The sequence below is a fragment of the Passer montanus genome, unplaced genomic scaffold (assembly GCF_014805655.1).
Source record: "Passer montanus isolate IOZ18808 unplaced genomic scaffold, ASM1480565v1 scaffold320, whole genome shotgun sequence".
Classification (NCBI taxonomy): Eukaryota; Metazoa; Chordata; class Aves; order Passeriformes; family Passeridae; genus Passer; species Passer montanus.
In genome coordinates this window covers 1-23,579 of record NW_024367931.1, presented here as the reverse complement: position 1 = coordinate 23,579, position 23,579 = coordinate 1, and the positions used below count along the sequence as shown (strand labels likewise).

The 23,579-nt window shown below is 51.4% G+C and overlaps 2 protein-coding genes across 2 annotated transcripts; one reads left to right on the top strand and one right to left on the bottom strand.

The window, feature by feature from the left end:
- Positions 1–748: 748 nt before the first annotated feature.
- NCSTN (nicastrin) lies at positions 749–18,202 on the bottom strand. Its single transcript, XM_039715297.1, has 17 exons — positions 18,028–18,202; positions 16,625–16,729; positions 15,258–15,381; positions 14,365–14,483; positions 13,716–13,861; positions 11,979–12,132; positions 10,805–10,914; positions 9,442–9,594; positions 8,701–8,805; positions 8,292–8,369; positions 7,588–7,757; positions 6,093–6,195; positions 5,041–5,136; positions 4,298–4,428; positions 3,550–3,595; positions 2,837–3,049; positions 749–1,443 (listed from the first exon to the last, which is right to left on the bottom strand). The coding sequence occupies exons 1-17, from the start codon at positions 18,179–18,181 to the stop codon at positions 1,321–1,323; spliced, it is 2,130 nt and encodes a 709-aa protein (XP_039571231.1). The 5' UTR covers positions 18,182–18,202; the 3' UTR covers positions 749–1,320.
- A 38-nt stretch (positions 18,203–18,240) lies between these two features.
- COPA (COPI coat complex subunit alpha) lies at positions 18,241–23,520 on the top strand (the record flags this gene model as incomplete). The annotated part of the gene is made up of 6 exons (XM_039715299.1): positions 18,241–18,347; positions 19,506–19,619; positions 20,862–20,935; positions 21,897–21,980; positions 22,365–22,384; positions 23,411–23,520. Coding segments are annotated over exons 1-6 (442 nt in total), but the record flags the coding sequence as incomplete, so codon positions are not given.
- Between the last annotated feature and the right edge of the window lie 59 nt (positions 23,521–23,579).

The window sequence follows — 23,579 nt, the reverse complement described above, 5'->3', positions numbered from 1 at the left end:
AAATTCCCTTCGGGATGGTCCCGGCTCAGTTTTCCTCCTTTTCCCACCTGGAATTGCCGGGACTGGGGGATTCCAGCCGGGGTGTGCTCAGATCCCAAAGATCCCATGGACTCGGGAAGGTTCTGCTGGGATTTTGTTCATTCCCAGTCCCAGGAATTCCTGGGATTTGCTCATTCCCAGTCGCGGCTCCAGGCCATGATCCCGATTTCCCGGCTCAATATCCCGAATTCTCAGCCCACTATCCCACATGATCCCGATTTCCCGGCTCAATATCCCAAATTCCCGGCTCATTATCCCGAATTCCCGGCTCATTATCCCGAATTCCCTGCTCAATATCCCAAATTCTCAGCCCATTATCCAAATTTCAGGCCCATTATCCCGAATTCCCAGTTCAATATCCCGAATTCCCGGCTCAATATCCCGAATTCTCAGCCCATTATCCCAAATTCCAGGCTCATTATCCCGAATTCTCAGTTCAATATCCCGAATTCCCGGCTCAATATCCCGAATTCCAGGCCCATTATCCCGAATTTTGGCTCCATCTGGCCCATCCCTTCCTTTGTGTCCTTCCCATCTGTTATCCCAAAGCTTTTCCCGATCCTCTCCTCCCTTTCCATGAGTTATCTGGGATACCAAATCCCATCCCTTTTACCCACCCAACCACAAATCCCAAACTTCCCCCAATCCCAAATTCCCAATTTCCCAGACTCCCAGCGTTTGAGGGGAAAAAACCTGGAAATAAAGAAACTTTCCTTGGGAATTCCATGGATTTATTTATAATATTTACAAATCCCAGGGAAAAAGGGGACTTTTTCCATTGGGATATTCCCAGACCCCCTGGAATTCCTCACAATTCCCAAAAAAACCCTCCCCCTTTACCCTTCCTTTATCTGGATTTTGGGAAAAGTTCCACCCTGGGAAACAGGATGGATCCCACTGGGAATTCTTAGAAAATTTTGGGAATTTGCCACTCCGGGCACAGGACCTACCCAGAAATTCCAGGAATTTGCCACTCAGGCAAACAGGAATTTTGGGAATTTTTCACTCAGAGCATCCAATCCAAATGGGAAATTTTCACTCAGGGCATTGAATCCAAATGGGAATTTTGGGAATTTTTCACTCAGGGCACTGGATCCAACTGGGAATTTTGGGAATTTCCCACCCAGGGCAGTGGATCCCACCTGAAATTCTGGGAATTTCCCCCCCAGGGCATCGATCCCACCCGGAATTCCGGATTTCCCGGGAACATCTCTGGCACCTCCAGCGCCGGGAGCTCCAGGGAGGATTCCTGAGGCTTTTCCAGGAGTTTTTCCCGGGTTTTCAGTAGCCGGAGGGGCCGGGCGGGGCCGGGAGGCCGAAGAGCAGCGAGGCCTTGGAATTGATGAGGAAGGTGCAGAGCAGGGACAGGAGCAGCACCAGCACGCCCAGGGCCAGCGTCAGCAGCTGGGAACACGGGAATTCCGGATATTGGGAATCGGGAATGGGGGATTCAGGGATTTGGGATTGCCCCAGGGATCCCCGGGATGTGGATTTGGGATCTCCAGGATTCACGGGATGAAGGGGCAGAGCAGGGACAGGAGTGGCACCAGGAGATGGGAAAAAGGGGAATTTGGGATTGGGATATTGAGGATATTGGGAATTGGGATAATTGGGAATTGGGATATTGGGGATTGGGAATTTGGGATATTGGGACGCCCAGGGCCAGCGTCAGCAGCTGGGAAACGGGAAAACGGGAATTCCGGATATTGGGAATCGGGAATTTGGGGATTTGGCATTGCCCCACGGATCCCAGGGATCCCTGGGATGTGGATTTGGGATCTCCAGGATTCACGGGATGAAGGGGCAGAGCAGGGACAGGAGTGGCACCAGGAGATGGGAAAAAGGGGAATTTGGGGAATTGGGATATTGGGAATTTTGAATATTTGGGACACTGGGGATTGGGATACACCCAGGGTCCCTCCCTGTCCCCCCTGCTCCGTCCCCTTTGTCCCCTTTGTGTCCCTCCCTGCGTCCCCTCAGATCCCCGGGATGTGGATTTGGGATCTCCAGGATTCACGGGATGAAGGGGCAGAGCAGGGACAGGAGTGGCACCAGGAGATGGGAAAAAGGGGAATTTGGGATTGGGATATTGAGGATATTGGGAATTGGGATAATTGGGAATTGGGATATTGGGGATTGGGAATTTGGGATATTGGGAATTTGGGATATTGGGAATTTTGAATATTTGGGATATTGGGAATTTTGAATATTTGGGATATTGGGGATTGGGATACACCCAGGGTCCCTCCCTGTCCCCCCTGCTCCGTCCCCTTTGTCCCCCTTGTGTCCCTCCCTGTCCCTGTGTCCCTGTCCCATCCTTCTGTCACTCTGTCCCATCCCTGCGCCTGTCCCGTCCCTGTGTCCCTGTTCCCATGTCCCTGTCCCCTGGGTGTCCCCTCCATGTTCCCTGTGCTCTGTCCCTGTGTCCCTGTCCCCTCCCTGTGTCCCATCCCCGTGTCCCTGTCCCATTCCAGATTGGGATACACCCAGGGTCCCTCCCTGTCCCCCCTGCTCCGTCCCCTTTGTCCCCTTTGTGTCCCTCCCTGCGTCCCCTCAATGTCCCTGTCCCTGTGTCCCTGTCCCATTCCAGTCCCTGTGTCCCCTCCCTGTGTTCCCTCGGTGTCCCCATCCCCGTGTCCCTGTCCCCGTGTCCCTGTCCCTGTGTCCCTGTGTCCCCATCCCCGTGTCCCTGTCCCCGTGTCCCTGTCCCCGTGTCCCTGTGTCCCTGTCCCCGTGTCCCTGTCCCTGTCCCTGTGTCCCTGTCCCCGTGTCCCTGTCCCCGTGTCCCCCGGGTCACCTCCAGCTCCCTGCTGGCCACCAGGAAGATGCGTGCCCGGATGTCCTTCCAGCGGCTCTCGGTCCAGGTGGAGAATTCCCGGGAATCCCAGCGGCGCAGCTCGAAGGCCGGGGACAGCGCGGGGGACAGACGGACGCCGGAGCGGACACAGCCGGGAACGCGGGACGAGGAATTCCCGTCCAGGGGGCCCTGCACCCACCAGTACTCGTACAGCTGGGATGGCACAGGGAAAACGGGGATTACAGCTGGGAATAACGGGAATTACACAGGGAAAAATGGGAATGAGAGCTGGAAATGGCACAGGAACAATGGGAATTACACAGGGAAAAACGGGAATGAGAGCTGGGATAACGGGAATTACAGCTGGGATAATGGGAATTACAGCTGGGATGGCACAGGGAAAAATGGGAATGAGAGCTGGGATAACGGGAATTACACAGGGAAAAATGGGAATTACAGCTGGAAATGGCACAGGAACAATGGGAATTACACAGGGAAAAACGGGAATGAGAGCTGGGATAACGGGAATTACAGCTGGGATAATGGGAATTACAGCTGGGATGGCACAGGGAAAAATGGGAATGAGAGCTGGGAAAATGGGAATTACACATGGAGAGGCAGGAATTACAGCTGGGAAATGGGAATTACAGCTAGGAAAAAAGGGAGCTACACACGGGAAAACCCAAATCCCATCCTGTTATCCCAAGGATCACCTCGGGCTGCGTCCCCGCGGTTTTCCCGGGATTCTGGCCCCATTCCCAAATCCCGGCTCACCTCAGGCTGCGTTCCCGGCGTTTTCCCGGGATTCTGGCCCCATTCGGAATTACAGCTGTGGAATGGGAAAAATGGGATTGGGTAATGGGAATAACGGCTCTGGGGAATGGGAAAATGGGAAAAGTGGGAAAAATGGGATTAGGGACGGGGATTACAGCTCTGGGGAACTGGAAGAATGGGATTTGGGAATGGGAATTCCAGCTGGGGAACAGGAATTCCAGCTGGGAAATGGGAAAAATGGGATTGGGAATGGGAATTACGGCTGGGGAATGGGAGAACCGGGAAAAGTGGGAACAACGGGATTGGAGATGGGAATTACGGCTCTGGGGAATAGGAATTACAGCTGTGGAATGGGAAAAATGGGACTGGGGATGGGAATTCCGGCTCTGGGGAATGGGAAAAAGGGGATTGGGAATGGGAAGAATGGGAATTCCAGCTGAGGAATGGGAATTCCAGCTGGGGAATGGGAAAAATGGGATTGGGAATGGGAATTCCAGTTCTAGGGATGGGAATTCTGGCTCTGGGGAAGGTCAAAAACAGAATTTGGGAATGGGGAATCACAGCTGGAAAAATGGGGATTAGAGAGGGGAAAATGGGGATTGGAGAGGGGAAAAATGGGAATCACAGCCGGGGAAAATGGGGATCACAGCTCATGGGAATCCCAGCAGGAAAAAGAGGAATTCCAGCCAGGAATCCAGCTGGAAAAGCGGGAATGGGGCTCTCTCCTCACCCAGGATTCCCTTCTGGTCGGGTTTGATCAGGGACTGGAACCAGGAGTTGTTGGAGTTGAGCAGGAATCCGTAGAGCAGCCGAGTGACCTGGGAAAAACCCGGAATTCCCTCGGGAAAAGAGCCCAGGGATGGGAGGAGCTCCCAGGAAAATCGGGAATTCCAGGAAAATCCGGGATCCCAGGAAAATCGGGGATTCTGATTCCAGGGATCCCAGGAAAAAAGAATGGGGATTCCAATTCCAGGGATTTCAATTTTAGGAATCCCAGTAAAATTGTGGATTGGAATTCCAGGAAAATCAGGGATTGTCACTCCAGGGATTCCAGTCCCAGGGGTTCCAATCCCACAAATCCCATGAAATCCAGGGATTCTAATTCCAGGGATTTTTGGAGATTCTGACTCCAGAGATTTCAGTAAAGAACGGGGATTCCAATTCCAGGAAAATTGGGGATTTCAATCCCAGAGACTCCAGGAAAATTGGGGATTCCAGGGAAACTGGGGCTGCCAGGCTGACTGTGGATTGCCACCGCAGCATTCCCAGCAGGAATTCCCAGCAATCCCAGCAGGAACTCCCAGCGGGAACTCCCAGCATTCCCAGCAGGAATTCCCAGCAATCCTAGCAGGAATTCCCAGCACTCCCAGCAGGAATTCCCAACATTCCCAGCAGGAATTCCCAGCAGGAATTCCCAGCAGGATTCCTACCGTTCTGGGATCCGCCCGGATGCTCTCGGTGCCGGCGCCTCCCCCGGCCAGGGAGAACAGAGCCCGGGCCAGCAGCGTGGCCACCTCGGCCAGGGCCTGGAGAACGGCAACAAATCCGGGAATTCTGGGAATTCCGGGAATGGGAATTCCCAGGAAAACGGCCGGGATCAGTGTCCAGCCTGCAGCTCCCCCATCCCAACGCTCCCGGGTCCTTCCCGCCCGCATTCCCAGCTTTTCCCTCCTCTTCCCATTCCCAAACCCCTCGGGATTCATTCCCACCCCTTTCCCAAGCTTCTCCTCCCTCTCCCAACCCCAAATCCCTCCCAGCTCCTTCCCAACTTTTCCCACCTTCTTCCTGCCTTTCCCTCCCCTCCAAATCCCATTCCTGCCTGGATCCCAAATCCCAAGAATCCCTTGGATCCCAAATCCCAGGTCCCAAATCCCAGGAATCCCCTGGATCCCAGACCCCAGGAATTCCCATCTCCCAGAACCCAGGAATCCCCACGATCCCGAACCCCAGGAATTCCCATCTCCTGAACCCCAGGAATTCCCATGATCCCAAATCCCAGGAATCCCCTGGATCCCAAACCCCAGGAATTCCCATCTCCCAAACCCCAGGAATTCCCGGGAATCCCCTGGATCCCAGACCCCAGGAATTCCCATCTCCCAGAACCCAGGAATCCCCACTCCCTCCCAGCTCCTTCCCAACTTTTCCCACCTTCTTCCTGCCTTTCCCTCCCCTCCAAATCCCATTCCTGCCTGGATCCCAAATCCCAAGAATCCCTTGGATCCCAAATCCCAGGTCCCAAATCCCAGGAATCCCCTGGATCCCAAGCCCCAGGAATCCAGGAATTCCCGGGAATCCCCTGGATCCCAAACCCCAGGAATTTCCATTCCCAGACCCCAGGAATTCCCGGGAATTCCCATCTCCCAAACCCCAGGAATCCGGAATTGGAATCCCCTGGATCCCAAGCCCCAGGAATCCAGGAATTCCCGGGAATCCCCTGGATCCCGAGCCCCAGGAATCCGGAATCCCGGGAATGCCGCGGGACCTTGGCGGTGTCGGTGACGAACTCCAGGCGCTGCTCGGGGCTCAGCCCCTCGGGGTAGCGCATCCCGATGCTCTCGGCCGTGTCGTAGATGCTCTGGAAGTACCTGGGAACAAACCCGGGAAAAATCCGGGATGGGGCCGCGATTCCCGGAAAAACCCCTGGAGAAGGGACCCGGGAATTCCCAGGAATTTAACAAGGAGGGCTCGGAATTCCGAAGCTTCTCCCGAGGGATTTTCTGGGATTAACGAGGAGGGTTCGGAATTTGCTCTTCCCAAGCTTTTCTCATTGGAATTCCAGGGATTTTCCAGGCTGTGGTTGGAGTTTCGGAGCCCATTCCATGAGCTGGGAGGGGAAAATTCCCAAAGGATCCAAGGAAAAGATGGGAATTCCAAAGGGTTTTATCAATGAGAGATTCATCATCCACCAATGGCCAATCCTGGACAGAATTCCAAGGGAATTTGATTCCCAGGAAAGCCAGGATGATCCCAAGGAATCCCAGAGCTGGGATTTGGGCTGTTTGGGACTCCCAAATTCCTGCCACGAATCCAAGAATTCCTTTGGAAAAGCCGGAGCGGGGTCACGGGGGGTGATCCCAAAAAACCCCTGGAACTGCAGAGGAAACAGCCGGGAAATAATTCCATAAAAAATTCCGGGAGCAGCCTCCGGAAGCGCAGCTGCGGCTCCGGCGCCTCCGGCTCCGGCCGGGCTCCGCGCCAGGAACCTTCTCCCAAAAAAAGGCCGGAATTTTCTCTCGCCTGTCCGAGCAATTCCCTCCCGCTCTTCCGAGCATTCCCAGAATTCCCACTGCGGGGGGTGGTTCCCACGGGAAGGGCCAAATCCGGCTGAAAATCCCGGATTTTCGGGATGGCAAGGTGGGATCCTGCTGGAATGCCTGGAATTCCTGGATTTTACCTATCCTGGAATTCCCAGAAATCCTGGATATTTTACCTGTTCCAGAATTCCTGGATTCCCCAGGTTTACCTGTTCTGGAATTCCCAGAATTCCAGGAATTGTACCTTTACTGGAATTCCCAGAATTCCTGGATATTTCACCTATTACAGAATTCCTGGATTCCATAGGTTTTATCTGCGCTGGAATTCCCAGATTTTACCTGTTCCAGAATTCCAGGCTTGTACCCGTCTCAGAATTCCCAGATTTTGTACCTGTTCTGGAATTCCCAGAATTCCTGGATTTTGTACCTGTCCTGGAATTCCCAGATTTCCTGGGTTGCTCCCGCCCCACAATTCCCAGCATTCCTGGATTTTACCCGTCCCGATTCCCAGAATTCCTGGATTTTGTACCTGTCCTGGAATTCCCAGATTTCCTGGGTTGCTCCCGCCCCACAATTCCCAGCATTCCTGGATTTTACCTGTCCCAGAACTCCTGAAATTCCCGGATTTTACCCGTCCTGGAATTCCCGGATTTTACCCGTCCTGGAATTCCTGGATTTTACCTGTCCTGGAATTCCCAGAATTCCCGGAATTCCCGGATTTACCTGTTGTGGAAGGCGGCGCGGTGGTCGCTCAGCACCACCCCCGGGATGCTCCGGGATCTCAGGAACCTCTGGAATGACGAGGGGGGGAGGGGCTGGGACACCCCCGGCTCCTGCAGGGAAACGTTGGAGCCGGAGCTGCTGTTCCGGAGCGCTTCCAGGATCTTCTGCACCTGGAAAAGCAGGAATTCCGGGAATTCCGGGAATCCCCAGGGGTGCTGGGACGGGGAGCTGAAATCCTGCTGGAAATCCTGGAGTTTTGGTTGGAATATCCACGGAAAAGGGAGGCTGGGATCAGCCCAAGGGGATTTTTGGGATGGAATTCCCACTGGGAATTTGAACTGGACGGAATTCCCATCAGGAATCTGAACTGGATGGAATTCCCACTGGGAATTTGAAGGGGATGGAATTCCCAGTGGGAATTTGAAGCGGATGGAATTCCCAGTGGGAATCTGAGCTGGACAGAATTCCCTCTGGGAATCTGAAGCAGATGGAATTCCCAGTGGCAATTTGAACTGGATGGAATTCCCATCAGGAATTTGAAATCCTATGAGAGATCCCAGATTTTGCTGGGAATATCCCAGGAATTGTGGCAGGGCTTGGGATTTCTGGGAAAAGCTCTGAGCCTGGGATGGCTCCCAGCGAGGAGGGCAAGGAATTCCCAGGGATTCTTTGGGATGGGAACATTCCCGGGATTCCGGGCTCACCTGGAATTCCACGGATTCGTTGCGGCGGGAGACGGGATCCGTGTGCATCCAGAGCATGGAATTGTTCCTCAGGGACACCTGGAAAACAGCCCCAGGGTGGGAATTCCAGGGAAAAATCAGGGCTGGGATGGGAATTCCGGGGAAAAAACAGCCCCTGGATGGGAATTCCAGGGAAAATCAGGGCTGGGATGGGAATTCCGGGGAAAAATCAGAGCTGGAATTGGAATTCCAGGGAAAACTCAGCCCCTGGATGGGAAAAATATGGGCTGGGATGGGAAATTCAGGGAAAAATCAGTGAATTCCAGGGGAAACTCAGGGAATTCCGGGGGAATCTCAGGGAATTCCGGGGGAATCTCAGGGAATTCCCGGAAAGGACCCCTGGGAATGTTTTCCCGGGGAGCGGCCCGACCTGGCCCAGCTCCAGGAAGGCCTCGATGTTGTCCAGGCGCAGCGGGAACTTCTCCTGCTCCATGTCAAACACCAGGCGCGAGCTGCCGATGTAATCAAAGGTCTCCTGGGAAAGGGGAAACGCTCGGAATTCCGGCATGAGGAAAGGGAATGGGAATGGGAAAGGGAATGGGGAAAAGGGGAAACGCCCGGAATTCCGGATGAGGAAAGGGAATGGGAATGGGAATGGGGAACAGGGGAAACGCCCGGAATTTCGGCGTGAGGAAAGGGAGGGGAGGGGGGAAAGGAAGGGGAAAGGGGGAAATGGGAATGGGAAAGGGGGAAATGGGAATGGGAAAGGGGGAAATGGGAATGGGAAAGGGGGAAATGGGAAAAGAAAAGGAAAAGAGAAAGGAGGGAGGGAAAGGGAAAGGGGAAAAGGGGAAATGGGGAAAGGGAAAAGAGGAAAGGAAAAGAGGAAAGGGGGAAAAGCAAAGCAAAAGAGAAATGAGGAAGGGAAAGGGGAAAGGGGAAAAGGAAAACGGGAAAAGCAAAGGAAAAGGGAAAGGAGGAAGGGAAAGGGGAAACGGAAAGGGGAAAAGGGGAAAAGCAAAGGAAAAGGGAAAGGAGGAAGGGAAAGGGGAAACGGAAAGGGGAAAAGGGGAAAAGAAAAGGAAAAGAGAAAGGAGAGAGGGAAAGGGAAAGGGGAAAAGGAAAGGGGAAAAGCAAAGGAAAAGGGAAAGGAGAAGGATCTGGCGCTCACCCCCTGGAAGAAGACGAAGAGCACGTTCCGGGGCAGCTGCTGGGAGCCCGGGGCCGCCTGCAGCGCCTGCGCAGCCGCCAGCAGCGCCACGAAGGAGCCGACGGCCGCCTCGGCCCCCGGGGCCACGTTCCAGAAAAACGAGTGGCTGTCCACCTGGAAAAGGGGAAATGGGAATATTCTGGGAAAATGAGGGGCTGGCCACCTGGGAAATGGGAATGGGACAGGGAAAATGAGGGGCTGGCCACCTGGAAAAGGGGAAATGGGAATGGGACAGGGAAAACGAGGGGCTGTCCACCTGGAAAAGGGGAAATGGGAATGGGACAGGGAAAACGAGGGGCTGGCCAACTGGAAAAATGGGAATGGGACAGGGAAAACGAGGGGCTGGCCACCTGGAAAACGGGAAAATGGGAATGGGACAGGGAACCTCCCAGAAAAATGATTTCCAGTGGATTTTCATGGTGCTTTTTCATGACTTTTCCAAGCTTTTTTCAGGATTTTTCTGGGATTTTAATCAGGATTTTTTTCAGAATTTCCCCAGGATTTCTAAGGAATATTTCTGGGATTTTCCCATGATTTTCCTGTAGATTTTTCCCGGACATTTCCCAGGGGTTTTTCCCAAGGATTTCCCCAGGATTTTTTCCATGATTTCCCCAGGATTTCCCCATGATTTTCTGAGAGATGTTCCCAGGACTGTCCCCGGGATTTTCCCAGGATTTCTCCAGGATTTTCCCCATTATTTCCCCAGATTTCTCCAGGGATTTTCCCAAGATTCTCCCCACGATTTTCCCAGGATTTTTCCCATTATTTCCCCATGATTTTCCCTGGATTTCTCCAGAGATTTTCCCAAGATTCCCCCCAGGATTCTTCCCAGGATTCCCCCAACTTTCCCAGGATTTTTCCCGGAATTCCCCCACGATTTCCCCAGAAATGTTACCAGGATTTTCCCGTGGATTTTCCCAGGATTTTTCCCATTTGATTTTCCTGTAGATTTTTCCCGGACATTTCCCAGGGATTTTTCCCAAGGATTTTCCCAGGAATTTCCCCACTATTTTTCTGAGATGCTCCCAGGATTTTTCCCATTATTTCCCCATGATTTTCTCCACTATTTTCCTCTGATTTCTCCAGGGATTTCCCCACGATTTTCCCCAAGATTTCCCCAGGATTTTTCCCAGATTTCTCCAGGGATTTTCCCATGATTCCCCCCAGGATTTCCCCCAGAATTTTCCCAGGATTTTTACCCACTATTTCCCCATGATTTTCCCCGGATTTCTCCAGGGATTTTCCCAAGACTCCCCCCAGGATTTTTCCCAGGATTTCTCCACGACTTTGCCAGGATTTTTCCCGGATTTTCCCGGGCACGCACCCTGGTGGCCGCCAGCAGGAGGCGCTGGCCGGGCTGCAGCCGGCCCGAGGCGTTGATGGGCTGCAGGGAGCTCCAGACGTTGTAATCCAGCAGCGGGTCACACACGATCTCTGGGAACGGGAAAACATTCCAGGGGTTGGGAAAAATCCAGGGAAAAATTGGAAAATTCTGACAGAAATGAGGAAAATTGGAATTCTGGGGGAGTTTTTATGGGAAAAAAAGGGATTGGTGGGATGCAGGGAGCTCCGGAGGTTGGAATTCCCAGCATTTCCTCAGGATTCCTCCAGGGTTTTCCTGGAGTTTTCCTGGGATTTTCCCAGGATTTCCCCGTGATTCCCCAGGGATTTCCTCAGCATTTTCCTGTGATTTCCCTGGGATTCTCCCATGATTTCCCCAGGATTTCCCCAGGATTCCCCAGGATGTCGCTGGGATTTTCCTGGGATTTCCTCAGTATTTTCCTGTGATTTCCCTGGGATTCTCCCATGATTTCCCCAGGATTCTCCCAGGATTTCCCCAGGATTCCCCAGGATGTCGCTGGGATTTTCCTGGGATTTCCTCAGTATTTTCCTGTGATTTCCCTGGAATTCTCCCATGATTTCCCTAGGATGCTGCCGGGATTTCCCCAAGATGTCCCCAGGTTTTTCCCAGAATTTCCCCATGATTCTTCCTGAATTTCCTCAGGATTTCCCCATGATTTTCCCAAGATTTGGGCTGCCGACCTGAGCTGATGCTGCAGCCCCAGTGCAGCAGCCCCAGCACTGACCTGGGTTGATGCCCCAGTGCAGCCCCCGTGCAGCACTGACCTGGGTTGATGCTGCAGGCGCTCTGCAGCCCCAGCAGTGCAGCACTGACCTGGGTTGATGCCCCAATGCAGCACTGACCTGGGTTGATGCTGCAGGCGCTCTGCAGCCCCAGCAGTGCAGCACTGACCTGGGTTGATGCCCCAATGCAGCCCCCGTGCAGCACTGACCCGGGTTGATGCCCCAATGCAGCCCCAGCACTGCAGCACTGACCTGGGTTGATGCTGAAGGCGCTCTGCAGCCCCAGCAGTGCAGCACTGACCCGGGTTGATGCCCCAGTGCAGCCCCTACCTGGGTTGATGCCCCAATGCAGCCCCCGTGCAGCACTGACCCGGGTTGATGCCCCAATGCAGCCCCAGCACTGCAGCACTGACCTGGGTTGATGCTGAAGGCGCTCTGCAGCGAGCTGCGGCGCATGCAGGTGACGGTGCTGGCGGCGGCGTGCATGTGTGCCTGCAGCTGCATGGCGCACAGCGGGAACTGCGGCGCCGCGCCCGGCGCCCGCGGCACGTTGTGGGCTCGGAAGCACTGCGGGCACACACACGGGGGGCTCACTTTCCATGGGGGGTTTGAAAGGTTTTGGGGGTTTTTGGGGTTTTTTGGGGGGTTTTTAGCAAAATTTTCAGGTTTCCAATGAATTTTTGGAGTGGATTTTTACAGATTTTAATGATTTTTAATTAGATTTTAATGGATTTTAACAAATTTTCAATGGATTTTAATGAATTTTCAATGGATTTTAACAAATTTTCAATGGATTTCTACTGATTTAAACAGTTTTAATTGGATTTTAATGAATTTTAATGAATTTCAAATGGATTTTTATGGACTTAAACAATTTTAAATTGGATTTTAATGAATTTTCAGTGGATTTTCAATGGATTTCAATGGATTTTTCAATGGATTTTCAATGGATTTTTCAATGGATTTTAACTGGATTTTAATGAATTTCCAATGGATTTTTATGGACTTAAACAATTTTAAATTGGATTTTAATGAATTTTCAGTGGATTTTCAATGGATTTCAATGGATTTTTCAATGAATTTTCAATGGATTTTTCAATGGATTTTAACTGGATTTTAATGAATTTCCAATGGATTTTTATGGACTTAAACAATTTTAAATTGGATTTTAATGAATTTTCAGTGGATTTTCAATGGATTTCAATGGATTTTTCAATGAATTTTCAATGGATTTTTCAATGGATTTTAACTGGATTTTAATGAATTTCCAATGGATTTTTTATGGATTTATATGATTTTTAATGGATTTTCATGGAGTTCAATGAATTTTCAATAGATTTTTCAATGGATTTTTCAATGGATTTTAATGAATTTCCAATGGATTTTTATGGATTTAAATAATTTTTAATTGGGTTTTAATGAATTTTCAATTTCAATGGATTGGATTTTTCAATGGATTTTTCAATGGATTTCAATGGATTTTAGTTGGATTTTCACAGATTTTAATGAATTTTCAATGAATTTCAATGGACTTTTCAATGGATTTTCAAGGCATTTCAATAGATTTTTATGGATTTCAATGGATTTTTCAATGAATTTTAATTGGATTTTAAGAGATTTTTAATGGACTTTAATGGATTTTTTACAGATTTTAACAGATTTTTAATGGATTTTAGTTGGATTTTCACAGATTTTAATGAATTTTCAATGAATTTCAATGGACTTTTCAATGGATTGTCAAGGCATTTCAATAGATTTTTATGGATTTCTCAATGGATTTTAATTGGATTTTAAGGGACTTTTCAATGGATTGTCAGGATTTTTTACAGATTTTAACAGATTTTGAATGGATTTTAACAGATTTTTAGCGGATTTTAACGGATTTTAATGGATTTTTAGCGGATTTTAACAGATTTTTAATGGATTTTAATTTTTTTCCCCCAGCCCTGTGTGATTTTTAATGGACTTTAATGGATTTTTTACAGATTTTAACAGATTTTGAATGGATTTTAACAGATTTTTAGCGGATTTTAACGGATTTTTAGCGGATTTTAACGGATTTTTAGCGGATTTTAATGGATTTTTAGCGGATTTTAATGGATTTTTAATGGATTTTTAATTTTTTTCCCCCAGCCCTGTGCCCCCAGCACCTCCTTGATGAGCTGGGTCTCGTTGGCATCCTGCAGCAGGAAGATGGGGAAGGGGAAATCCTCGTAGGAGAGCCCGGAGCCGCCCGGGTTCCACTCGGAGCCGTTGCAGTGAGCGAACTGCGGCCCGTAGGAGTCGGAGTAAACCCCTGGGAAACGGGGAGAAAACAGTGAAAAATGGGAAAAAACCAGAGAAAAAACAGGGAAAAACAGGGAAAGAACTGTGACCTGTAGGTGTCAGAGTAAACCCCTGACAAAATGGGAAAAAAAGAGGAAGAAAATGGGAAAAACTGGAAAAAAAAGTGAAAAATGGGAAAAGAACAGTAAAAAAAAAAAAAGGATAAAATGGGGAAAAACAGGGAAAAAAAAGTGAAAAAACAGGGAAAAAAAAGTGAAAAAACAGGGAAAAAAAAGTGAAAAAACAGGGAAAAAAAAGGGAAAAAACAGGGGAAAAATGGGGGGAAAGCCCAAGGAAAAACAAGAGAAAAATGTGAAGAAACAGGGGAAAAAATGAGGGAAAAATGGGGGAAAACTGGTGAAAAATTGGGAAAAAACTGGGGGGAAATTGGAAAAATATTGGAAAAAACCTCAAGAAAAAATATGGGAGAAAAAATGGGGAAAACCAGGGGGAGAAGTTGGGAATTTTGCTCACCAAATCCATCGTTGGGACACTTCAGTCCTGGGGAAAACCCTTCGGAAGGGGCAGGAGAGGCAGCGGCCACAGCCAGGCCTGAAACCCGGGAGGTTCCCTTCAGCTTCAGCAAAATCTCCCTGGAAAAGGGGAAAATGGGCTGGAATTTGGGATTTATCCATAAGGAATTGAAATTTGGGGATAAATCAAGGAAATGAAGGGAAAATCCCGGGATTTTTATCTTGGGAGGGACCAAAATGGTGGAAAACTGACAAGGCCGGAAATCCTGGAAATTCTCCTCAAGTGCAGTAAAACCTCTCTGGAAAAAGGGAAAAAGAGCTGGAATTTGGGATTTATCCAGAGAAATGTGAAATCCAGGGATAAATCAAGGGAATGAAGGGAAAATTCCTGGGATTTTTATCTTGGAAGGGCCCAAAATGGCGGAAAAACCAACAAGGCCAGAAATCCTGGATAATTCCCCTCAGGTGCAGCAAAACCTCTCTGAAAAAGGGAAAACAGGGCTGGAAACTGGGATTTATCCATGAATAATTGAAACCTGGGGATAAATTTAGGAAATGATGGGGAAATCCCTCGGAAAAATCTTGGAAGGGCCTAAAATGAGGGGAAAAAGCAGCAGGGAGAAAATTCCAGCCACGTCTTTCCTGCTCTTCCCAGGAAAAGCAGCCCCAAGTCCATCCCAAGTTTTATTTTCCCTGCTTTTTTAAAATCATGGATCAACATTCCACAGATTTGGGAGTCCAATCCCATAAAAAAAGAAGGAAAAATGAAGTTTAGGGAGGATTAAATCTTTGGAATCCCAGGAACGCCCCAAGCCCGGCGCTCGCGGTGCTGTGAGGATTCGGAAAAAGGGGATTTGATCCGGAATTTTGGTGTTCCCAACCCCAAAATCCCACCTGGAGAAGAGGTTCCCGTCCAGCAGGATCATGTAGGGGGGGTGGGGGCCTGTGGACAGGGCCCACTCCAGGTCCTCCATCTTCTCCACCACGTGGATCACGCCCGTGTCCCCGCTCAGAGAGGCTGGGGGGGGAAAAACGGGATCAGCCCCTCAGAATTCCAGGGAATCCCACTGAAAATCCATGGAATAGCAGGGGAGGGGTGTAAGGGGTTGAGGGGGAGAGCTGTGGGGTGGAAATGTGGGATTTGTCCCCTCAGAATTCCCTGGAAAAGCAGGAAAGAGTGGGATGAGGAATTTAGGCAAGAGCTGCGGGGTGGAAATGTGGGAATGATCCCCTCAGAATTCCAGGGAATCCCACAAAGATCCATGGAATATCCGGGAGGGGGGGTGAGGGTGAGAGCTGCGGGGTGGAAATGTGGGAATGATCCCCTCAGAATTCCAGGGAATCCCACAAAAAATCCCGAGGTTTTCCATGGAATAGCAGGGAGGGGGCGTGAGGGGTTGAAGGGGAGAGCTGTGGGATGGAAATGTGGGAATAATCCCCTCAGAATTCCAGGGAATCCCACCAAAAATCCATGGAATATCCAGGAGCGGGGTGAGGGGTTGAGGGGGTGAGCTGTGGGATGGAAATGTGGGAATGATCTCCTCAGAATTCCAGGGAAATCCTCCAGATTCCATGGCTCCCCATGGAAAAGCAGGGCAGGGGATTGAGAGGAAGAGCCGTGGGGTGGAAATGTGGGATTTGTCCCCTCAGAATTCCCAACATTCCCTGGAAGAGCAGGGCAGGGAGCTGAGGGGCTCCCACACCGCCAGGATCACCGGGAGGCTCCCCCAGACACCCCCCAGCACTCCCAAACTCCCAGGAATTCCTGAATTCCCAGATTCTCACACTGGCAGCTGATCTGGTGAATGGCACACAGAACCCCCCATGCCCCCAGCATTCCCAAATTCCCAGCATTCCCAGAATTCCCATTCCCTCACACTGGCAGCCGATCTGGTGTGTGGCGCACAGCCCCCCTCACACCCCAGCATTCCCAGCATTCCCAGGAATTCCCAGATTTCCCATTCCCTCACACTGGCAGCCGATCTGGTGCGTGGCGTTGAGCAGGGACAGCCCCCCTCACACCCCAGCATTCCCAGCATTCCCAGGAATTCCCAGATTCCTCACACTGGCAGCCGATCTGGTGCAGGGCACACAGCCCCCCTGACCCCTCTGGAATCCCCAGCATTCCCAGAATTCCCAAATTCCCAGCATTCCCCTCACACTGGCAGCCGATCTGGTGCGTGGCACACAGCATCCCTCACACCCCAGCATTCCCAGATTCCCAGGAATTCCCAGCATTCCCAGAATTCCCATTCCCTCACACTGGCAGCCGATCTGGTGCGTGGCGTTGAGCAGGCGCACGCAGGGCGCCGTGCGGTTCAGCGCGATGTAAATCTTCCTGTGCACCGAGTTCCCCTGGCAGCAGCCTGGGAGGGGCAGGAAAACAGCGGGATCAGAGACCAGGGAAAACGGGATCAGAACAGGGGGAGCAGCCGATCTGGTGCGTGGCGTTGAGCAGGCGCACGCAGGGCGCCGTGCGGTTCAGCGCGATGTAAATCTTCCTGTGCACAGAGTTCCCCTGGCAGCAGCCTGGGAGGGGGCAGGGAAACAGCGGGATCAGAACACGGGAAAAACGGGATCAGAACATGGGGAAAAACAGGATCAGAACACGGGGATGGGGCAGGGAAAACAGCGGGATCAGAACACGGGAAAAACGGGATCAGAACATGGGGAAAAACAGGATCAGAACACGGGGATGGGGCAGGGAAAACAGCGGGATCAGAACACGGGAAAAACGGGATCAGAACATGGGGAAAAACAGGATCAGAACACGGGGATGGGGCAGGAAAAACGGGATCAGAACACGGGGATGGGGCAGGAAAAACGGGATCAGAACATGGGAATGGGGCAGGGAAACAGCGGGATCAGAGACCAGGAAAAACGGGATCAGAACACGGGGAAAATGGGATCACGGACCGGGAAAAACAGGATCAAAACACGGGAATAAGGCAGGAAAAATGGGATCAGAACACGGGAAAAACAGGATCAGAACATGGAAATGGCACCGGAAAAACGGGATCAGAGACTGGGAAAAATGGGATCAGAACACGGGAATGGCACTGGAAAAATGGGATCAGAGACTGGGAAAAACAGGATCAGAACACAGGAATGGGGTGAGGGAAAATGGGATCAAAACATGGGAACGGCATGGGAAAAAACAGGATCAGGGACTGGGAATGGGCTGGGAAAAATGGGATCAGGGACTGGGAATGGGGCGGGAAAACGGGATGAGAAACTGGGAATGGGGCAGGGAAAGGGGGGAAGAATCCCCGCCCCGGGGTTTTAACCCCAAAACCTGGGAATGGGCTGGGAAAGGGAGAAGGGAACAACGGAGCCATTCCCGGGATTACCCCCGGGTTTGGGACCACAAAGGGGACATTGGGGACCCCAAAAGGGGCATTTGGGGGGGACAGGGACCCCTCCTCAGCCATGAGGGGACCCCAAAAGGAACACTGGGGACCCCAAAAGGGGCACTTCAGACCCCAAAACTGCCAATGGGGGTCCCAAAAGGGACATTGAGGACCCCAAAATGGGCATTGAAGAACCCAAAAGGGACTTTAGGGGCCCCAAAAGGGGAACTGGGGACCCCAAAAGTGCCCCCGGGGCGGCCTCGCCCCCTCAGGACCCCCCAGACCTCCCCTCCCCGCTCCCCCTCAGGCCTCACCCGCCGCCAGCGCGGCCACGAGCAGCGCGCGGAGCAGCCCCAGGGAACTGCGGAGCGCTCCCGGGGGATTCCAGGCCGCTCCCGGGGCACCCCAGCCCGCTCCCGGGGAGTCCCAGCCCCTTCCCGGGGCAGCCCGGCGCGGCCCCGCCGCCATCGCCGCCCGCGGCCGCTCCACTTCCGCGATGCGGCGGAAGTGACGGCGCTCGCGGTGCCGGTTTCCGGGGCGGTCCCGCGGTGCCGACGTGGAGGTTCCGGGCTTTGGCCGGGCCGGGCTGGGACCATGTTGACCAAATTCGAGACCAAATCCGCGCGGGTGAAAGGTGGGAAAAACCGGGATACACCGGGAATAAACCGGGATAAGCCGCGGTGCGGGGAGCGGGGAGCGGGAGCCGTGAGGGGAAGGTGGATTCCGTCATGGAGGGAGCGGCTGGGGGGGAATGGCGGATCCTGAGGGGGCTGAGGGGTGATCCCGGGGAAAGGGGAGATCAGGGGGATTTGGGATCGGATTTGGGATCGGATTTGGGATCTGATCCCGGGGAATGGGGCAGGGCCACAGGGAACGGCCTCGAGCTGTGCCCGGGCGGGAAATTTGGGATGGTTTTTCCATGGGGAAAGGGTTGGGAAGGAGAGGAAGGGGCTGAGGGAGGGCTGGATCCCATCCCTGGAGGGGTCTGAGGGATTCCAGGGGTTTTGTGAGGGAATTCCCGGGATTTTGTGCAAAGAATTCCCAGGATTTGGGCTGGGCTTGGGCTGAGAGGCTCCCCAGGATTTCCCCTGGATTTTCCCTCTGTTTTTCCCATCCTTTCCCTGTCCTTTCTTTGCCTTTTCCTCATCCTTTCTCAGACTTTTCCCTGCGTTTTCCCTCTTCTTTCCCAAGGTTTTCCCTCTCTCTTCCCCAGGTTTTTCCTCACCTTTTCCCCCACCTTTTTCCCATCCTTTTCCCAGTTTTTTTCCCCGGGTTTTCCCCCATCCTATCCCAGGATTTTTCCCAGCCCTTTTCCCAAGTTTTTCGCCATCCTATCCCAGGTTTTCCCCCATCCTTTTCCCAGTTTTTTTCCCCACCCTTTTCCCCATTTTTTTCCCATTTTTTCCTCACCCGTTTCCCAGTTTTTCCCCAGTTTTTTTCCTAGTTTTTTCCCCCACCCTTTTCCCACTTTTTCCCCAGGTTTTTTCCTAGTTGTTTTCCCCACCCTTTCCCCAGTTTTTCCCCAGTTTTTCCCCAGCTTTTCCCCATTTTTTCCCATTTTTCCCCACATCCCATTTTTTCCCCCACCCTTTCCCCAGTTTTTCCCCAGGTTTTTCCCATTTTTTCCCCCACCCTTTCCCCAGTTTTTCCCCAGGTTTTTCCCATTTTTTCCCCCACCCTTTCCCCAGTTTTTCCCCAGGTTTTTCCCATTTTTTCCCCCACCCTTTCCCCAGTTTTTCCCCAGGTTTTTCCCATTTTTTCCCATTTTTCCCCACGCTTTCTCCCGCTGCAGGGCTGTCGTTCCACCCCAAGCGGCCCTGGGTGCTGAGCAGCCTCCACAACGGCGTCATCCAGCTCTGGGACTACCGCATGTGCACCCTCATCGACAAGTTCGACGAGCACGACGGTGAGAACGGGGCGAAAAATGGGAAAACGGGAAAAAACGGGGAAAAAAAACGGAAAAAACGGGAGAAAATGGGAGAAAATGGGAGAAACCCGGGGGTTTTGGGGTCCCTGAGGTTCCCAAAGGTTTGGGGTGGGTCCCTTGTGCTCCCTCATGGACAAGTTCGACGAGCACGACGGTGAGAACGGGGCAAAAACCGACAAAAATGGGAAAAAATGGGGAAAAAATGGGAAAAAAAGGGGAAAAATGGGGGAAAATGGGAAAAAACAGGAGAAATCCGGGGGTTCTGGGGTCCCTGAAACGGGGGAAAAAATGGAAAAAATGGGAGAAAATGGGAGAGAATGGGAGAAACCCGGGGGTTCTGGGGTCCCTGAGGTTCCCAAAGGTTTGGGGTGGGTCCCTTGTGCTCCCTCATGGACAAGTTTGATAAGCACAAGGGTGAAAACGGGGCAAAAAGGGGGAAAAATGGGGAAAAAAGGGGAAAAATGGGGGAAAATGGGAAAAAACAGGAGAAATCCGGGGGTTCTGGGGTCCCTGAGAGTCCCAAAGGTTTGGGGTGGGTCCCTTGTGCTCCCTCATGGACAAGTTTGATAAGCACAAGGGTGAAAATGGGGCAAAAACGGGCAAAAAGGGGGAAAAAAGGGCAAAAAGGGGAAAAAAAAGGGAAAAATGGGGAAAAAAAAAGGAAAAAAATGGAAAATCCGGGGCTTCTGGGGGTTCTGGGGGCCCTGAGGTTCCCAAAGGTTTGGGGTGGGTCCCTGGTGCACCCTCATGGACAAGCTTGATGAGCAGGAGGGTGAAAATGGGGAAAAAATGGGAAAAACTTGGGGCAACCCAGAGAAAAATGGGAGAAATCCACGGGAAAATGGGAAAAAATGGGAAAAACTTGGGGCAACCCAGAGAAAAATGGGAAAAATCCACGGGAAAATGGGAAAAAATGGAAAAAAAAACCAGGAAAAACCTGGGAGTTCTGGGGGTTCTGGGATCCCCACAAGCCCATGGTGTCACCAGGTCTGGCTCTAAGGGGGGAAAATTCCCAAAAAATCGGGGAAAAAAAATCCCCAAAATTTGGGGAAAAATTCCCAGAAATTTGGGGGAAAAAATTCCCAAGGATTTCGGGAAGAATTCCCAAGGATTTCAGGAAGAATTCCCAGGGATTTCGGGAAGAATTCCCAGGGATTTCGGGGGGATTGCCCCCAGGTGGGGACGAGAGCCCCCGGGAACACCGAGCTTCCCCCGTTGCAGGCCCGGTCCGAGGCATCGACTTCCACAAGCAGCAGCCGCTCTTCGTCTCGGGGGGGGATGACTACAAAATCAAGGTCAGCGTTCCCAAATCCCCCCTTTTCCCCCCTTTTTTCCACATTTTTTCCACATTTTTCCCCCTTTTTCCCCCTTTTTCCCCCTTTTTCCCACCTTTTTCCCTATTCTTTCCCCATTTTTCCCCCTTTTTCCCCATTTTTTACCACATTTTTTCCCCATTTTTTCCCCATTTTCTCTCCTCTTTTTCCCATTTTCTCTCAATTTCCCCCCATTTTTCTCCTTTTTCCCCCCTTTCCCCGCTTTTCCCCCCTTTTTCCCCCATTTTCCCCCCTTTTCCCCCTTTTTCCCCCTTTTTCCCCATTTTTCCCAATTTCTTCCTCATCTCCCCCCCATTTCCCCCCCTTTTTTCCCTTTTTTCCTTTTTTCCCTTTTTTCCCTTTTTTCCTTTTTTTTCCCTTTTTTTCCCCTTTTTTCCCCTTTTTTCCCTTTTTTTTTCCTTTTTTTCCCTTTTTTCCCTTTTTTCCCTTTTTTCCTTTTTTTTCCCTTTTTTTCCTTTTTTTCCCTTTTTTCCCTTTTTTCCCTTTTTTCCCTTTTTTCCCTTTTTTCCCCTTTTTTCCCCTTCTTCCCCCCCTTTTCCCCATTTTCTTCCAATTTTCCCCCATTTTTCTCCCCATTTATTTCTCATTTCCTTCCCATTTTCTTTCTCATTTCCCCCCATTTTTGTTTTGTTTTTTTTCCCCATTTTTCCCCAAAAACCCAGAGCCTGGGAAGGGCTGTGCTGACCCCTGGGATCCTTCCCAGCTCAGGATTTCTAGGAATAAAATTTGGGAATTTTGAGTGACGGGAGAGAGGAAAATCCAGAATTGGAAATTGGATTAAAATGGGAAGAAAGAGGAGAAACCTGGGAATAAATGAGGAAAAACCCTGGAAAAAAAAGCAGGAATTCTGTGCTGGGCGGAGCTGGGCCTGTCCCGGTCTGGAATTCCGGGGATTTTTCCTGGATTTCCCCTGGAATTGCAGGTTTGGAATTACAAACTGCGGCGCGGAAGAATTCCCAGGGATTTCGGGAAGAATTCCCAGGGATTTCGGGGGGATTGCCCCCAGGTGGGGACGAGAGCCCCCGGGAACACCGAGCTTCCCCCGTTGCAGGCCCGGTCCGAGGCATCGACTTCCACAAGCAGCAGCCGCTCTTCGTCTCGGGGGGGGATGACTACAAAATCAAGGTCAGCGTTCCCAAATCCCCCCTTTTCCCCCCTTTTTTCCACATTTTTTCCACATTTTTCCCCCTTTTTCCCCCTTTTTCCCCCTTTTTCCCACCTTTTTCCCTATTTTTTCCCCATTTTTCCCCCTTTTTCCCCATTTTTTACCACATTTTTTCCCCATTTTCTCCCCTCTTTTTCCCATTTTCTCTCAATTTTCCCCCTTTTTTATCCCCTTTTCTCTCAATTTTTCCCCCCTTTTTCTCCCTTTTCCCCCCTTCTTCCCCAGCAGAGCCGCACCTGCGTCTGGTCAGGGCCTGGGAATCTGGGAATTCTGGGAATTCTGGGATTCCCTGGCTTCCTGGGATTCCCTGAAATTCTGGGATAAATCCTTCCCTGGGAATCTGGGATTCCCGGAATTCTGGGACAAATCCTTCCCTGGGATTCTGGGATCAATCCTTCCTTGGCATTCCTGGGATTCCATGGACATCTGGGAATAAACCCTTCCCTGGGATTCCCAGGATTCTTGGATAAATCCTTCCCTGGGATTCTGGGATCAATCATCCCCTGAGATTCACAGAAATTTGGGATAAATCCTCCCTGGGATTCTGGAATTCTGGGATTGACCTTTCCCTGGGATTCCCTGGAAATCTGGGATAAACCCTTCCCTGGGATTTTTGGGATTCTGGGATAAACCCTTCCATGGGATTCTGGGATTCCCTGGAATTCTGGGATCAGTCCTCCCCTGAGATTCTGGGATTAATCCTCCCCTGGGATTTTGGGATCAATTCTTCCCTGCAATCCCTGGGATTCCTTGGGATTCCAAGATAAATCCTTCTCTGGGATTTTGGGATCAATCCTCCCTTGGGATTCCCTGGGATTTTGGGATAAATTCTCCTTGGGATTCCTTGGGATTTTGGGATAAGTTCTCCCTGGCATTCCCTGGGATTTTAGGATAAGTCCTGCCTGGGGTTCCCAGGATTCTGGGATAAATCCTCCCGGGGTTTTTGGGATTCCTTGGGATTCTGGGATAAATCCATCCCTGGGAGGGCAGAGAATTCCCAGACCCAGGGAATTAATTCCATGCATTCCCCATCCCTGGGATGATGGGAACGTCCCTCCCCTTGGGATTGGGGTGGGATTTTTTGGGGATTCTGGGATTTTCCCATCCCAGGATTCCCTGGGCTGCCTCACTGGGGTTTCAGGTCCTGAATCCCCATCCTGGGAGCGCCCAGCCCGGGCAATCCCACAATTCCCAACCCCCCGGGCGTGGGTGGGGCCGGGGCACCGGGATCCGGGGTTTTCATGGAATTCTGTCCCGATTTTTGGGGTCAGCGTGCTGACGGGGCACAACCACTACGTGATGTGCGCCCAGTTCCACCCCAGCGAGGACCTGGTGGTGTCGGCCAGCCTGGACCAGACTGTCCGGGTGTGGGACATCTCCGGTGAGATTCCGGGGAAAAACCGGGAAAATCTGGGAATGGGATCGGGTGTGGGATGGACC